Consider the following 19010-nt stretch of genomic DNA (forward strand, 5'->3'; position numbering starts at 1 on the left):
GTGAGAGAAGCAGTGAGCAGCAGCGGTGGCCACGCCCGGGAATCATTTTTGGTGATTTAACCCCCAATTCCAACCCTTGATGCTGAGTGTCAAGCAGGGAGGTAATGGGTCCCATTTGTATAGTCTATGGTATGACTCGGCCGGGGTTTGAACTCACGACCTACCGATCTCAGAGTGGACACTCTAACCCACTGATGTGGGACTATCCCAACCTGCTCGACCTAATCAGAGGCTGTTATGTTTTATCAATTCATTTTGTGAAATTCCACCATTGTCCATTCGTATCCTTAGTTGGGCCAAAGAACCTGTGCTACAAATAAGAAATGTGAGTCATGTGCATCAACATTTATTGGACAAAATTAGTCAAATCAAACAAGGCTTTTGTTTCCAACATAAATAAAAACAAACATGGGCTTTTCACTCAATGTATCTGATCATCTCACACTCTTAATTACTTTCCCTGAGTTTTAATATTTGCCGTACTTTCAAAAATAAAAAAAGGTATGGTGGAACAAATCTTCCATCAAAAGTGGTGATCAACAATATTCTACATTTCAGTTCAAACAAACCTGCCTAGCGTATAAGAAATATGAAAATAAAATTAAAATTAAAATTTTAGTGTCAATCTAGACTGATTGATTTTTGGAAGAAAGAAGATGCTCAGCAGAGGAAGGTGAGGTCGCTCTTCCTGCAGCCCACCTGGCAACACACGGTGGACAAGATGTTGTTTATGTCCCGTCTGGTCAGGTCTGAGCTTGGGTAACTTCTCATGCTCGCCAAACTTTCCAAACTGTTCTCATCTCCTCTGGAAACACCTGGGTGGACAAAACACAAGGCCAAAGGATGCGTTGCATTAGTGACGGAGTTGACATCCATCTCGTTAAATTGCTGTTCCCATTAAAAAGGAAACCCCTAATGACAAAGTACATTTCCGCTATTTGCCGTGTGCAGGGTGGCTTTTTCATCCTGCGAGATCGGCCCAGCTGATAGGATAACTGAGTTTGTTCCTGCGCTACAAAGCGTCCTTAGAAGCTTTTAATCTTGATATGTGGCCTTAACGATGTAGACAGCATGTCCCTGTCTGCCCACACACCCGTGGAAAATCTGGTGTTAGCAGTTTAAGGCGCCGCAAGGTCTGCACTGTAAACATTTTGTTTAATAAGACGTTTCATTGAAATGGAGAACCGAAACACACGTCAAGTCCGAGTTAACTCGGTGGTCGGGGTCCATAAAAAAATAATCGCGTTATATAGAAATCCAAACATTTTTTTCACCCTCTTTATTTTCGAAAGAATACAATAAAATAATAAAAATTCAAACGACGTACGCCATCGTGACCATCTTGGTCCGAGCTTGGCATGCGAATGGTTGAATTCCCGACTTCTCCATGTTGCTCGCTTAACTCTTTTTAACAATCAACAGCTAGTTCCAGGCATACTTGCCAACCCTCCCAATTTTCCCGGGAGACTCCCAAATTTCAGTGCCCCTCCTGGTGCAACCATTCTCCCGAATTACTCCCGATTTCCCGGACAACGATATTGGGGGCGTGCCTTAAAGGCACCAGAGGTGGGTAGAGTAGCCAGAAATTGTACTCAAGTAAGAGTACTGTTACTTTAGAGATTTATTACTCAAGTAAAAGTAAGGAGTAGTCACCCAAATATTTACTTGAGTAAAAGTAAAAAGTATGTTGTAAAAAAACTACTCAAGTACTGAGTAACTGATGAGTAACATACACACACATATCATATATATATATATATATATATATATATATATATATATATATATATATACACACATATATACACACATATATACATATATATATATATACACACATATATATATATATATATATATATATATATATATATATATATATATATATATATATATATACATACATTGATATATACAGTATATAATTTATATTTATTTTTTTTGCCGTTTTTGTTTACATGTTAATAGTGTTTTAATGAATATACATGCATGTTTAACACATATAGATTCCTTTCTTTCATGAAGACAAGAATATAAGTTGGTGTATTACCTGATTCTGATGACTTGCATTGATTGGAATCAGACAGTAGTGATGACAAACGTCCACGTTTTCAAATGGAGGAGAAAAAAAGTTCCTCCTTTCTGTCTAATACAACATGAAAGTGGTTGGTTTTTGGCATCTTATATGTCCAGCTTCCATATTCGTTTTTATACACTTTACAAGAAATACATTGGCGGCAAACTCCGTAGCTTGCTAGCTTGTTTGCGCAGGCTTTCGGAGACTCTTATTTTGAAAGCGCAGGCGCGATGGAGCGGCACTTTTATTGTGAAGACAGGAACTGTGCAGTCAGTCTTTAGGCTTTTGACGGGGTGTACGGTTGAAATAAAAAATGGTCTTTTTTCCTTCACACTTTTGATTGATTGATTGGAACTTGTATTAGTAGATTGCACAGTACCGTACATATTCCGTACAATTGACCACTAAATGGTAACACCCCAATAAGTTTTTCAACTTGTTTAAGTCAGGTCATGTGACCCCTGGCTCTGTTTGATTGGTCCAACGTCACCAGTGACTGCATCTGATTGGTGGAACGGAGTGAACGTCACCAGTGACTGTATTTGTTGAAACGCAGGCACTATGAAGGTCTGTCTGACAGACCAAAACAAACAAAGCGTGCATTAACAGATCGATAAAAATTAGTAGCGAGTAGCGAGCTGAATGTAGATAAAAGTAGCGGAGTAAAAGTAGCGTTTCTTCTCTATAAATATACTCAAGTAAAAGTAAAAGTATGTTGCATTAAAACTACTCTTAGAAGTACAATTTATCCCAAAAGTTACTCAAGTACATGTAACGGAGTAAATGTAGCGCGTTACTACCCACCTCTGAAAGGCACTGCCTTTAGCGTCCTCTACAACCTGTCGTAACGTCCACTTTTCCTCCATACAAACAGCGTGCCGGCCCAGTCACATAATATATACGGCTTCAACACACACACAAGTGAATGCAAGGCATACTTGATCAACAGCCATACAGGTCTCACTGAGGGTGGCTGTATAAATAATTTTAACACTGCTACAAATATGCGCCACACTGTGAACCCACACCAAACAAGAATGACAAACATATTTCGGGAGAACATCCGCACCGTAACACAACATAAACACAACAGAACAAATACCCAGAACCCCTTGCAGCACTAGCTCTTCCGGGATGCTACAATATACACCCCCGCTACCACCAAACCCCGCCCACCTTAACCCCCCCCCCATCTCCGGAATTCGGAGGTCTCAAGGTTGGCAAGTATGGTTCCAGGCTTCGTACACCCTTTCTGTGACCAAATTCAAGCACCTTTTTAAGGACTTCCAATTTTTCCAGTGCCCTTCAAAATGCGAAAACCAGTGTGAATCAATCCATAGCCTTGTTGTTTGAGGTCACCAAATGCTGTCTGGAGGAAAAATACGGAAAATCTGCTAAAACCTAAGCAGATTATCATTAACTGAATGGGGCATAGAAAATGAAGCAGTGTGACTATTCAATGTCATTGGTGTTTGCAAACGTGTCTCCATTTGTGTTGTTTTTCAAATTTCTTGTTCTTTTTCTTACTTACAGCACTCAATGACATGGAACAGCACGGATTGATTCTCACCGTATTTGTGCTTGTAAACTGCATGTGATATAAATACACGCACCCTCAAAATGTCAATTCCACTCATTTATTAACAAAACTGTTCCACATTAATATAAGGATAAAACATGTAAGGAAAATATTTTGTTCAGTCACCTTTCATTAAGCATATCTAGCCTTATAACTGTAGCTATGATAACAAATTGATTTTTAGTTGAGGGAAGTTCTTAACATTATAATTTATCATTGACAAACGCTCGCTTTTTTCCTTTCATAGCTCGTAATAATTGTCCGTAATTAACATGTAATCTAGCGCTGATCTCACAGTTAAGGTCTAGCATGTACCAAAAGGTTAGAAAACAAAACTTTAGTTAACGTGTAGGGCTAGTAATCTCTGTGGCTTACCTTTCATATGACTCCAGAGAGCCCACTCTCCCATTGCGAAAAGCTGGATTTCCTTTTTGCATACTTGGCAGCAGGCTACACGTGGATTTGGTCCACGTTTTAGCCAAAGTTTGTATTTGTCATTTTCCATCCAATGTTCATTAAAACAACAACCTCCCGGCATGATGAACCGATGCACCACTGTCCTCTCGGGGGCGACATATCGGCTCTGGCATGACAACAACCTAATGTAAGGGCTCGTGCAAAGCCACCAGATCAAGTGTGTAGCTTTCATTTTTAAGAAAACTTATTTTATTTTTTCCCATTTTATAATTAGCCTATTGAGTCAGACTGCCAAGAAATATGATGAACATTTCCAAGCATTTAAAAGCACTTCACCCAAAATTCAAGCATTTTTCAAACCTTGGAAACTCAACATTATAATCCAAGCATTTTAAATGGTAAATGGGTTATACTTGTATAGCGCTTTTCTACCTTCAAGATGCTCAAAGTGCTTTGACACTATTTCCACATTCACCCATTCACACACACATTCACACACTGATGGCGGGAGCTGCCATGCGAGGCCCTAACTAAGGTTGTGAGTTCAAACCCCGGCCGAGTCATACCAAAGACTATAAAAATGGGACCCATTACCTCCCTGCTTGGCACTCAGCATCAAGGGTTGGAATTGGGGGTTAAATCACCAAAAATGATTCCCGGGCGCAGCCACCGTTGCTGCCCACTGCTCCCCTCACCTCCCAGGGGGTAAACAAGGGAATTAGTCAAATGCAGAGGACAAATTTCACCACACCTAGTGTGTGTGTGACTATCATTGGTACTTTAACTTTAACTTAACTCAAGGATGTGGGGTGGGGATTGAACCAGGAACCCTCAGGTTGCTGGCACGGCCACTCTCCCAACCGCGCCACGCAGTCCCGTAATCACCCGTACGAACCCTGTAGTTCACATGAAAAATCATCGTCGCCATTGTTGTGTGCCCAACTCATACTTGCCAACCCTCCTGAATTTTCCGGGAGACTCCCGAAATACAGCGCCTCACACGAAAACCTCCCGGGACAAATATTCTCCCGAAAATCTCCCGATTTTCAGCCGGAGCTGGAGGCCACGCCCCCTCCAGCTCCATGCGGACCTGAGTGAGGACAGCCTTTTTTCAGACGGAGGACAACAGGGTGACAAGAATTAAATCATCCAGACTAGAGATAAATTGTATTATTATGTTTATCTTACCTAAAAATAAATATATTTATTAATTTAAAAAAATTAAAAAAATCAATCAATTTTTACTATATTTTGCTAAAAACATCAAAATTAATTGTATTTGTATTTGTATTTTTTCTGACTCCTTATTACATCCAGTCATAGAATTATACTGGTACATTAAAATAGACATATTTGAAATCATTAATTTTAAATTATCATAATAATTCATTTAAAATGACCATATTTAATTATTAAAATAATTGCTTGTTTATCAACAACTTTAGCATTTTATTCATTACATTTTGAAACTCTCAGAAGCCAAATTATGTTATATTCCTTAATATTTATTTATGCAAGTTTGAAGTATTAATTATCGAAAAACAGTTTTGTTTGCATATTTTCAGGATATATATATATATATATATATATATATATATATATATATATATATATATATATATATATATATATATATGTATGAAATACTTGACTTGGTGAATTCTAGCTGTCAATATACTCCTCCCCCACACCCCACCTCCCGAAATCAAAGGTCTCAAGGTTGGCAAGTATGCTTTCAGCTACCATGAATTGATTAACTTGGACCCCGACTTAAACAAGTTGAAAAACTTATTGGGGTGTTACCATTTAGTGGTCAATTGTACGGAATATGTACTGTACTGTGCAATCTACTAATAAAAGTCTCAATCAATCAATCAAAGCTAGCTAGCCACCAAGCTAGCCGAGCTAAGCTAGCCCCTGGTCCGAAGACAGCAAGTACGCGACTCAGTGAAGGAAAAGAAAAAGTTATTATGGCCTTCTCACGGAGAGGTTGTCCCTGCTAGAGGGACGTGTCCGCCAGTTAGAGCAGAACTTGGATACATTAAATGCCGTGGACACGCTTGCTAGCCTTAGCCGTGTTGAGCTAACTAGCCCAGTTTGTAGCCGCCCTAACCTGCAGACAAGCTACGGTGAGCCGATTAAGACGCATAACAGATTTAGCTCGTCAGCCAGTCCTACACCACCGGTCTACCGGCCACCACACCGCCATGTAAACTGGTGAAAATCTGGGATCAACGGCACGATCGCGTTAAATTGAATATCTCGATGTGTGGGACCGCACTATATCGAACTTTGAGGGCTTTATTTGAATTGTGTCACACTTGGAGATGTGTGTCATATTCAGAGGTGGGTAGAGTAGCCAGAAATTGTACTCAAGTAAGAGTACTGTTACTTTAGAGATTTATTACTCAAGTAAAAGTAAGGAGTAGTCACCCAAATATTTACTTGAGTAAAAGTAAAAAGTATGTTGTGAAAAAACTACTCAAGTACTGAGTAACTGATGAGTAACATACACACACACATCATATATATATATATACATACATACATTGATATATACAGTATATAATTTATATTTATTTATTTTGCCGCTTTTGTTTACATGTTAAAGGTGTTTTAATGAATATACATGCATGTTTAACACATATAGATTCCTTTCTTTCATGAAGACAAGAATATAAGTTGGTGTATTACCTGATTCTGATGACTTGCATTGATTGTAATCAGACAGTAGTGATGATAACGTCAACATTTTCAAATGGAGAAGAAAATCAAGTTCCTCCTTTCTAATACCACATGAAAGTGGTTGGTTTTTAGCATCTTATTTGTCCAGCTTCCATATTCGTTTTTATACACTTTACAAGAAATACATTGGCGGCAAACTCCGTAGCTTGCTAGCTTGTTTGCGCTGGCTTTCGGAGACTCTTATTTTGAAAGCGCAGGCGCAATGGAGCGGCACTTTTATTGTGAAGACAGGAACTGTGCAGTCAGTCTTTAGGCTTTTGACGGGGTGTACGGTTGAAATAAAAAATGGTCTTTTTTCCTTCACAGTTTTGATTGATTGATTGGAACTTTTATCAGTACATTGCACAGTACAGTACATATTCCGAACAATTGACCACTAAATGGTAACACCCCAATAAGTTTTTCAACTTGTTTAAGTCAGGTCATGTGACCCCTGGCTCTGTTTGATTGGTCCAACGTCACCAGTGACTGCATCTGATTGGTGGAACGGAGTGAACGTCACGAGTGACTGCATTTGGTGAAACGCAGGCACTTTGAAGGTCTGTCTGACAGACCAAAACAAACAAAGCGTGCATTAACAGATCGATAAAAATTAGTAGCGAGTAGCGAGCTGAATATAGATAAAAGTAGCGGAGTAAAAGTAGTGTTTCTTCTCTATAAATATACTCAAGTAAAAGTAAGAGTATGTTGCATTAAAACTACTCTTAGAAGTACAATTTATCCCAAAAGTTACTCAAGTAGATGTAACGGAGTAAATGTAGCGCGTTACTACCCACCTCTGGTCATATTTAATTAGCTTTTTTAACAACATGCAATTTTAAACAAACATAAACAATCACTGTCTCCAGTGATGAGGTGGCGACTTGTCCAGGGTGTACACCGCCTTCCGCCCGATTGTAGCTGAGATAGGCTCCAGCACCCCCTAAGCGGTAGGAAATGGATGGATGGATGTCTCCAGTGTATTTGGTATATTGTGTAATTCTAGAAAAGGTGTGATCAGGTGAAATTACTCAGAGTCTAATGGTAGGCTTGAACGACACTAACCTTTTGACTAGAGATGTTCGATAATGGCTTTTTTGCCGATATCCGATTACCGATTCCGATATCAACAGATACCGATATATACAGTCGTGGAATTAACACATTATTATGCCTAATTTTGTTGTGATGCCCCGCTGGATGCATTAAACAATATAACAAGGTTTTCCAAATAAATAAACTCAGGTTATGGAAAAAAATGCCAACATGGCACTGCCATATTTATTATTGAAGTCACAAAGTGCATTATTTTTTTTAACATGCCTCAAAACAGCAGCTTGGAATTTGGGACATGCTCTCCCTGAGAGAGCATGAGGAGGTTGAGGTGAGCGGGGTTGGGGTTGGGGGAGGGCGGGGTTGAGGTGGGGGGTTAGGGGGTGGCTGGGGGTGTATATTGTAGCGTCACGGAAGAATTAGTGCTGCAAGGGGTTCTGGGTATTTGTTCTGTTGTGTTTATGTTGTGTTATGGTGCGGATGTTCTCCCGAAATGTGTTTGTCATTCTTGTTTGGTGTGGGTTCACATTGTGGTGCATATTTGTAACAGTGTTAAAGTTGTTTGTACGGCCACCCTCAGTGTGACCTGTATGGCTGTTGATCAAGTATGCATGCATTCACTTGTGTGTGTGAAAAGCCGTATATATTATGTGATTGGGCCGGCACCCAAAGGAAGTGCCTTGAAGGTTTATTGGCGCTCTGTACTTCTCCCTACGTCCGTGTACACAGCGGCGGTTTAAAAAGTCATAAATTTTACTTTTTGAAACCGATACCGATAATTTCCGATATTACATTTTAAAGCATTTATCGCCCGATAATATTGGCAGTCCGATATTATCGGACATCCCTACTTTTGACAGATGTATGCTTTTGAAGTGGAGTGTTAATTTGTTTTTGGCGACATCAAGTGGCCACAATCATTTATTAAATTAATGTCATGATGCAGTAAGTTGAATGATGCAGACACGTTTGTTACTGGACACTTCCTATAACGCTTCTTCTTTGGAGACTTTGTATCTGTAAGTAATATGCAACTAATATTATTTTATACTTGTTATATTGACCAATGTTGTGCAATGTTGTTCAGTTAAAGACTATGTCTAGTTTGTGTGCTATTGTGTGCTTAGCTGTTGTGTACAAGCCTACCATGTTTACCTTTTGTAAATGACTTCACTGAAATACAAGGAAAGGGAAACCTTGTGTGCTTATTGGAGGACATTTCGCTTTGTACAAGTAAACCCACTGCATGAATGCTTGTATCGGTCATTTTAGATGGAAGTCGATATCCTACGATACTTTTTTTTTTTGCTGGTATCAAACCAATATCAGCTCGGTACATTCCTAGGCTTAATGTCAAAGTTGCGCATCACATTAGCACAGGGGTCTAGCGCCTGCCCTAGTCACTCCCTGGACCTCTTTCAGAGATGTGTGAGAATGGAAAAAGATGAAGAAAAAAATTATATATTTTTTGTTTTAATATATTTTCTGTAGGATAACAAACATGACACAAACCTTCCTAATTGCTGGAAATCCCACTGTTTACGTTATACATGCTTCACTGCGGAGAGTATGTGGCAAGCACCGTTTTGTCCTACTAATTTCAGCAATCCTTGAACTCATCGTGGTTTGTTTACATGTACAACTTTCTCCGACGATGCCACAGAAAGACAAGTTGTATGCCACTCCCCTCATTTTGTCCACCAAACTTTTTATGCTGTGCATGAATGCACAAAGGTGAGCTTTGTTGATTTTATTGATTTGCTTATCAGGCATATTTGGTCAATCCATGACTGCAAGCTAATTGGTGCTAACATGCTAAATATGCTAGCTCTATGTACATATTGCATCATTATGCCTCATTTGTAGCTATATTTGAGCTCATTTAATTTCCTTTGATTATGTCCTCTGTGTATTTTATTTATATTTGCTTGTCTCATGACACGTTATCTGTATGTAATATTGGCTGCATTTCTGTGTTGTTTGTGTGCCCTGTTGTTCCAGACCACAGCAAACGTTACCTAGCTCGCAAAGATTGTAGTAAATCCATTAGAAGAAGACAGCCTGCCGTTTCCTTTAACTTGGACACACACATCTATACCGTTGGCCATTCTGAGCCAGTAATTTCCAGAACATATCTCATCCTGTCAGAAGCCTCCATTTTACTAATGATTTCCAATGTTGCAAAAATGTTTAGAATAAATATTAAAATACAACATTTCTGTCAACAAATAATTGCATCAGCCTTTGATAATAGGCTAATATAGACACTTACATCATGTGTTGCCTTCATTATAACACTTACAGTATATAAGATTTTTAAAGTCATTTTGATAGCAGGCTAATATAGACACATACATCATGTGTTGCCTTCATTATAACACTTACAGTACATACGATTTTTAAAGTAATTTTGATAGTAGGCTAATATAGCTAATTTATACACTTATATCATGTGTTGCCTTCATTAGAACACTTATATAAGATTTTTTAAGTCATTTTGATAGTAGGCTAATAAAGACACTTACATCATGTGTTGCCTTCATTATAACACTTACAGTACATACGATTTTTAAAGTCATTTTGATAGTAGGCTAATATAGCTAATTTAGACACTTATATCATGTGTTGCCTTCATTATAACACCTACAGTACATACGATTTTTAAAGTCATTTTGATAGTAGTGCATTAGCGTCACTACAGTGGACACTCATGTGTTTTTTGCTTTCCACTGCCACTCATTGGTCAGCTCTGGTAAGTGCAAAAAAAAAAAAGAAGTGTAAAGCAGGGGTGGAACATCTGTCCATTCCTTATATTCGAGGAGACCATTTCAGGTATAAAAATATGGAACAACGATATTGTTTTAGGGATTAGAGAAAATTTGGATTATTCATACGTCATATACCGCCTTTATTTATTTTTCGCTGCTAATCAGTTAATTTGTTATTAGAATGTGAATTCAGGTTTTACTAGAATGTAGCAATATTTTGTGGCTATTAGTCCAAAAATATATTTTTGAAGGTCCAATATGTTTGATTAGAACAGGGGTGTCAAACTCATTTTTAAATCGGGGGCCACATGGAGAAAAATCTACTCCCAAGTGGGCCGGACTGGTAAAATCATGGCACAATAACTTAAAAATAAAGACAACTTCAGATTGTTTTCTTTGTTTAAAAATAGAACAAGCACATTCTGAAATTGTACAAATCATAATGTTTTTTGTTTTTTTTTTACACTTAAATGTTGCGGTTAATAGTATTCTACCTTTATTTGTCGTTATTTGTACTTTCTGAATAAATTATGTGATAATGTTCAATCTATAAAGATAAAAAAATAATATTAAAATCAAATTACAGGATGTTATTTATGTAGTTTGGTCATTTTCCTCGACTGGTGCACTAACATCATGTGGTTTATTTTTTTTCCATATGCAGCATCATCTACAAAGATACAAAGAATCGCTATTGTGACATCTAGAGGACACATTTAGAACAGCAGTTTCTTTCATTCAAAAAAATTTGGCTCATTTTTATACTTAGCAAACTCATCCCGCGGGCCGGATAAAACCTGTTCGCGGGTCTGTATGTTAGACACCCCTGGATTAGAATGTGGCAAATTGTATAAATATTTATAGTGTTCAAAAAATGTATTTCTTAAAATATATTCAGTCAGTTAAATTTGGCTTAAAATGCATTCCCCCTTTGAAAAATTAATACTTACAAAATAAAGTTTAATCTTTTTAATTCATTAAAAAATAAAATACTGGGTTATCATAACAGTGACACAAGCATAATTTAGTAGGCCCTTGAAAAAATGGCTAAATTGTAACGGTAGTTTACAGGCTACTGGTATAAATGGATGTGTTAAAGTGTACATTATTGAAATATGTATTTTGTCAAGTGTTGTATGTAGTCGTGTAATGTACAAGGTGCATTTGTGTCAACAGAAGCACCTTTGGCAATTCATTTTACAAATTAATATTGCTAATCTGAAAAATGTTGTCTTAATTTTAGCATCAACTTGCAGAGGGAGTGAAGATGGGAATTAGCCACATATTCACATGTCGAATGTTCATCATGTATTGCACCTTTTTAAATAAGCAAAATCTAAAATGTGTGCATGAAAAGGTTACATTAATATCTTGATGACAGTTTTAGCAAAAAAATTTGCCTTATTAATTTTGTATGATTATTGATTTAGCTGAAGTAAGTGTGGAAATGCAGTAATTACACAGACTCTATTAGACCTGTGGTGGATGGCAAACAAAACCGTAGTCCTGAACAAAACGCTGATAACATTTCTGCCTGTGCATGTTTATTGTACATTTTACAAAAAATTAACGGCAAATAACATTACTTTCACAGATGCATTTACAGTCATTTGAAATATCTTTGCAGCGATTGTATTAATAAAGCTGTGATTTCACACATAATTACAATACAATTACAACTACAATAATATTACAACTAACAAAGCAAGCACAAGACATTGATACAACATTGATTATACATACATGTCCTTTAAAACTGACTTTGAAACAACGTTGCAAAATAGTTGTACTTGTAAACTGAGACAACGTTGATGTCTTCCAATGTTGGATCCGTGTTGTTGGTTGGGAAATGACCACATTTCAATGGTCAAATCAACGTCAGAACCCGACATTGACGTTATGTTTGAGTTGCTCAACGTCAGGACCTAATTCAACAAGTTCTCAAAGTTATTTAATGTTTTGTGCCTGCTGGGAAATGTTGCAATAGTGTTGTCCCGATACCAATATTTTGGTACCGGTACCAAAATGTATTTCGATTCTTTTCGGTACTTTTCGATATTGGCTTGGACTGGTACTTTTTAGAGGCGGTATAGTACCGAATATGATTCATTAATATCGTGGTACTATACTAATACTGGTATACCGTACAACCCTACTTTGCAATTGTAATTTTATGGTTAAAACACAATAAAATTACAACTATATGCTGTAACTTAGTAATTGTAACCTTACCCTTAACTACTCTCTCGGTTTAACATCATACCGCCACCTACTGTACAAGAGTGTGCAACGTGGTCTACGGAACCCTTTCAGGGAAAAATCAACTTTGAATTTATAGTAATTTGTTGTGATAGTACAGGAGACTATGATTTTTTTTAAAATACACTGTGACCTCTGTGGAATACAGAAATGGTTCTCTAACTTTTTTATTTTTTTAAATGTTTTATATAACAAGTACCACCTCAGAAAATACTTGGCTCTCCAAGTACCACCATAATGACCAACACTAAAATACAGTAGCGCAGTACACTGCAAAAACTGAAATCTAAGTAAGATTAAATATCTCAAATAAGGGTGATATTTGCTTATTTTCTGTCTGATAAGATAATTCTTCTCACTAAGCAGATTTTTTGTTAGAGTGTTTTACTTGTTTTAAGGGTTTTGGTCCTAAATGATCTCAGTAAGATATTACAGCTTGTTGTTGAGATTTTCTGACATATATTGAGTAAAACATGCTTGAAACTAGAATATCAACTGATGCAAAGCTGTGTCATCAACACTCACCACTCACAAGTATAAAAGTACTTTTTTATTTTTTATTTTTTATTTTTTTTTGTCCTGTCCAGCTTCTCAGGCAAATCATATAGTGAATGTAGATGCCCATATCGGCTGTTCAGATTTACTTTACAAAAGATAAGTGTGGGATACTTCTCTTGTTGCCTTATTTGTATTTGACTTTATTAAATGTATTTATATTATCATTCGGTGCAGCCGGGCCGGAGCAGGAGGGGATGGAAAGAGAGAAAAAAAGGAAGACATAGGGGTAAATTGTGGGGAAAAGAGGGGGATTAGACAGAGAGACAAAAACAACAACAGCAAACACAACAACAACAACAACAACAGCAACAACAATAGAGCAACATCAGCAAATACGACATGTACAAATATGATGATAAAAGTAATAGCAAATAAGCAGTTAGTGAAAATAAAAAATAATACAGAAATAACAATGAGCATTATTACACTACAAATGGAGCAATACAAATACCAATAGAAATAGCGCTATTGATAATAAACAATACCAATACTTTACCTTTATTATCAACAATACAGTTGTTCAAATACAACAATGCATATACGTAATGATAACTTGAGATACGAAAGAATGCAGAAAAATGGAGGGGAAGTAAGAGAAGCAACCTACCTAAAGTACTTTTTTAAAGTAATAATTTCTTATTTCAAACATGAAAAAAAAAATCATGATGCCGAGCGCATATCATTATGTCAAGATAATGGCACTAGCATGTACTTAATTTAAGAATATTTTTCAACATACTGAGCAAAAGGTTCTCTTTTTTTTTTCTACCAAGAAAAGTGCACTTGTTATTAGTGAGAATTTACTTATTTTAAGGTATTTTGGGGTTCATTGAGGTTAGCTAATTTTACATGTTTTGGAAAGTCTTGACAAGCCGAATTTTCTTGTTCTATTGGCAGATAATTTTGCTTAGTTCAACTAAAATACCCCTCATTTTTGTATTTTTTTTCTTTCTTGTTTTTGAACACTGACTTTTTGCAGTGTAGGTATTCATCAAAATCAAGGCAGAGGTTTTATTTAACAAGTACGTTTAATATATTTGGCCACTGTAACATTACGCACAGTTTGCTTGGCACTCAGCATCAAGGGTTGGAATTGGGGGTTAAATCACCAAAATGATTCCCGGGCGCGGCCACCGCTGCTGCCCACTGCTCCCCTCACCTCCCAGGGGGTGATCAAGGGTGATGGGTCAAATGCAGAGAATAATTTCGCCACACCTAGTGTGTGTGTGACAATCATTGGTACTTTAACTTTAACTTTTAGTTGGAACAGTAACACCGTGTTTGAATATTTAATGAAGCCATTCTTTGGCGTACCACGAGCCTGAGAATGACAGGGATACAGTATGAGGACACGGTCATTGTTACAGTCATTTGTTGTAACCTTACAGTATTTTACTGTGGGACAAAATAGGCTACTATTAAATCCTGGTACTTTTTTAACAGTGGTGAGGAGCAAAGAAGGTATGAATTGTAAAGTTGTCTCACCCTCCGTGTCCGAGTCGGTGATGAGCCTCCTCCAGCGGGACCCCCCACAAGTGTACACCACCGCCCTCATCAACTCTCGGCCGCACAGTTTCACCGCCTTCACCTCGGCTCTCGCCCGGTCCACGCGGCACACGACGGCACACAGCAGCAGAGGTAAGACCACCAAAACACGCATCCTGGAGACCTAAACTGTTTGTTTTGAAGCTGAGATCTTCTTCGTGTTAGTGGAGCTTCTCTCCTCTGGACGCTGCAACACGCACTATATACCCATGCACCTTTCTGCTGTAGCGTCCCTGCACCTCCTACTGACTGCCCCTCAGCCCATCCCCGTTGCGAGGCCATATCCGCTTTGACCATTTTTGGACAAAGCCATCATCAAATGTCAATGGACTTTAAATGAGGAGCCCCCCCTCTCAGCTGCAAGTGTTTACAAAGTCGCTGCACTGACCCTGACTGTTGTGCACGGCTAATTAGGTGATGCAAAGTGATCCCCTCGCCCCCTCCAGCAGATGTTTGGCGTGTTTACAACTCTTTGATAGCCGGGCCGCCCTCCACTTTACAGCGGTTTGGCCCGTAGGAGAAGAAAAAGTCAATGTTGACCGTCCGTCATTTAGCTCATAATGGCGATGTTGATGATATTTCACTACGATTGTTATCAGCAGGCCCACTTTGGGTGTTTGTGCTATTATCACACGCTTTCTTGAGCAGGGTGGTGCCCATTTCCGAGGAAAACAAAGCAATATTTTTGCATTTTCTTTCATTAACAAGATAGAACGCAAGCTGATTCCTTGTTCGTATTAGTTTTCAAAAAAAAAAAAATCAATCGATCAATCAAAGTTTATTTATCCATCCATCCATCCATCTTCTTCCGCTTATCCGAGGTCGGGTCGCGGGGGCAGCAGCCTAAGCAGGGAAGCCCAGACTTTCCTCTCCCCAGCCACTTCATCCAGCTCCTCCCGGGTGATCCCGAGGCGTTCCCAGGCCAGCCGGGAGACATAGTCTTCCCAACGTGTCCTGGGTCTTCCCCGTGGCCTCCTACCGGTTGGACGTGCCCTCAACACCTCCCTAGGGAGGCGTTTGGCTGGCATCCTGACCAGATGGCTGAACCACCTCATCTGTCTCCTCTCGATGTGGAGGAGCAGCGGCTTTACTTTGGGCTCCCCCCGGATGGCAGAGCTTCTCATCCTATCTCTAAGGGAGAGCCCCGCCACCCGGCGGAGGAAACTCATTTCGGCCGCCTGTACCCGTGATCTTGTCCTTTCGGTCAAAACCCAAAGCTCATGACCATAGGTTAGGATGTGTACGTAGATCGACCAGTAAATTGAGAGCTCTGCCTTCCGGCTCAGCTCCTTCTTCACCACAACGGATCGATACAGCGTCCGCATTACTGAAGATGCCGCCGCACCAATCCGCCTGTCGATCGCACGATCCACTCTTCCCCCACTCGTGAACAAGACTCCTAGGTACTTAAACTCCTCCACTTGGGGCAGGGTCTCCTCCCCAACCCGGATAATAATAATAATAATAACAATAAGTTTATTTATATAGCCCTAAATCACAAGTGTCTCAAAGGGCTGCACAAGCCACAACGACATCCTCGGCTCAGATCCCACATCAGGGCAAGGAAAAACTCAACCCAATGGGATGTCAATGAGAAACCTTGGAGGGGACCGCAGATGTGGGGACTTCACCATCTACGGTCCCTAATATCATCAAAAGGTTCAGAGAATCTGGAGAAATCCCTGCACGTAAGCAGCAAGGCTGAAAACCAACATTGAATGCCCGTGACATTTGATCCCTCAGGCGGTACTGCATCAAAAACTGGCATCATTATGTAAATGATATCACCACATGGGCTCAGGAACACTTCATAAAACCACTGTCAGTAACTACAGTTCGTCGCTACATCTGTAAGTGCAAGTTAAAACTCTACTATGCAAATCCAAAGCCATTCATCAACAACACCCAGAAACGCCACCAGCTTCACTGGGCCTGAGCTTATCTAAGATGGGCTGATGCAAAGTGGAAAGGTGTTCTGTGGTCTGACGAGTCCACATTTCCAAATTGTTTTTGGAAACTGTGGACGTCATGTCCTCCGGAACAAAGAGGAAAACAACCATCCGGATTGTTATAGGCGCAAAGTTCAAAAGGCAGCATCTGTGATGGTATGGGGGTGTATTAGTGCCCAAGGCATGAGTAACTTACATATCTGTGAAGGCACCATTAACGCTGAAAGGTGCGTACAGGTTTTGGGGCAACATATGTTGCCATCCAAGCAACGTCTTTTTCATGGACGCCCCTGCTTATTTCAGCAAGACAATGCCAAGCCACATTTGGCACGTGTTACAACAGCGTGTCTTCATAGTAAAAGAGTGCGGGTACTAGACTGGCCTGCCTGTAGTCCAGACCTGTCTCCCTTTGAAAATGTGTGGCGCAATATGAAGCCTAAAATACCACAAGGGAGACCCCGGACTGTTGAACAACTTAAGCTGTACATCAAGCAAGAATGGGAAAGAATTCCATCTGAAAAGCTTCAAAAATTAGTCTCCTCAGTTCCCAAACATTTACTGAGTGTTGTTAAAAGGAAAGGCCATGTAACACAGTGGTAAAAATGCCCCTGTGCCAACTTTTTTGCCGCATGTTGCTGCCATTAAATTCTAAGTTAATGATTATTTGCAAAAAAAATTAAGTTTCTCAGTTCGAACATTAAATATCTTGTCTTTACAGTCTATTCAATTGAATATAAGTAGAAAAGGATTTGCAAATCATTGTATTCTGTTTTTATTTACGGATTACACAACATGCCAACTTCACTGGTTTTGGGGTTTGTACAACACACGTGTTCAAGCTAGGTTTTTTATTGTTTTTCATTTTTGAAATATCGAGTGATAATTTTGGTGTATTCTTTTTGAATCACCCTGTGCATTTCTTCAGTTAAACTTTAAAGGGCACCTCGAAAGCTGACAATATGAACACTTATTTAGACTTTTAGACATAAAAATTATGTCAACAAGTAGAATTCCCCCCAAAATAAGGATTTTAAAAGTAGGGATTTTAAAACATGCAAATAAGTCATCAAAAATAGTTTTACATGCCTTCATTGTCAATGCGGGGAAATGGGCTCCAGTTCTGTAAAAGAGGGTTGGCATATCGAGTCTGGCGATGGAAAGGACTAGAGATGTCCGATAAATGCTTTAAAATGTAATATCGTAAATTATCGGTATCATTTTTTTTATTATCGGAATCGTTTTTTTTGTTGTTTTTTTTGTATTAAATCTGTTTTTAAATTTGTTTCGTGTTTTCTTGTTAGCCATTAGCTGTTTCCAGTTTTTCTGTTTGCTAGTTCCTGTTTGGCTATTCCTAGTTTCTGGTTTGTGTTTTTTCCTTCATTTGATGGACATTAAATCATGTTTTCTCGCTCAATGCCTGCCGTCATCTCTGCATTTTGGGGTTCGTCACCTACTCAACCTGACAGAATAATCCAGCATAAAATGAAACCCGCGGGAATTTCTTTGGCAGAGAGACTTAACAAAGCTTTATCATTGATGGCCGAATCCAAAAAAAGCTTTGCCTCTTTTTGTGATCCCTCCCACCCATCCCTGTCCTGTGTTGGCTTCTCGTGGGACGCCTGGGATCTCTCCCTTGAAGGGGGGCTATGAGTAGCTGTGCAGCTGAGGAGGCACAGCTACTCCTCACACAAGTGGGTCTGCAACAGACGCCACCATGCAGTCCAGTGGTCCGGCAGACGCCACCATGCAGTCCGGTGGTCCGGCAGACGCCACCATGTGGTCCGGCAGACGCCACCATGCAGTCCGGTGGTCTGGCAGACGCCACCATGCAGTCCGGTGGTCCGGCAGCCGCCACCATGCAGTCCGGTGGTCCGGCAGACGCCACCATGTGGTCCGGCAGACGCCACCATGCAGTCCGGTGGTCTGGCAGACGCCACCATGCAGTCCGGTGGTCCGGCAGACGCCACCATGCAGTCCGGTGGTCCGGCAGACGCCACCATCTCCGGTGGGTCTGCAACCTACGGCGCCATCATCTCCGGTGAGTCTGCAACCTACGGCGCCATCATCTCCGGTGGGTCTGC

At 39.5% G+C, this 19010-nt stretch overlaps 1 protein-coding gene across 1 annotated transcript; it reads right to left on the bottom strand.

The window, feature by feature from the left end:
- Window positions 1–384: 384 nt before the first annotated feature.
- Window positions 385–15166, bottom strand: insl5a (insulin-like 5a). Its single transcript, XM_061976364.1, has 2 exons — window positions 14921–15166; window positions 385–815 (listed from the first exon to the last, which is right to left on the bottom strand). Exons 1-2 carry the CDS (start codon window positions 15093–15095, stop codon window positions 661–663), a joined length of 330 nt encoding a protein of 109 aa, XP_061832348.1. The 5' UTR covers window positions 15096–15166; the 3' UTR covers window positions 385–660.
- Between the last annotated feature and the right edge of the window lie 3844 nt (window positions 15167–19010).

Source organism: Nerophis lumbriciformis, linkage group LG14, assembly GCF_033978685.3.
Source record: "Nerophis lumbriciformis linkage group LG14, RoL_Nlum_v2.1, whole genome shotgun sequence".
Taxonomy (NCBI): domain Eukaryota; kingdom Metazoa; phylum Chordata; class Actinopteri; order Syngnathiformes; family Syngnathidae; genus Nerophis; species Nerophis lumbriciformis.

Coding starts and splice junctions, on each gene's coding strand:
- insl5a (XM_061976364.1), bottom strand. CDS start 15,095: ATGCGTGTTTTGGTGGTCTTACCTCTGCTGCTGTGTGCCGTCGTGTGC. Junction 816..14,920: donor CACCGACTCGGACACGGAGG/GTGAGACAACTT, acceptor TTGTCCACCCAG/GTGTTTCCAGAGGAGATGAG.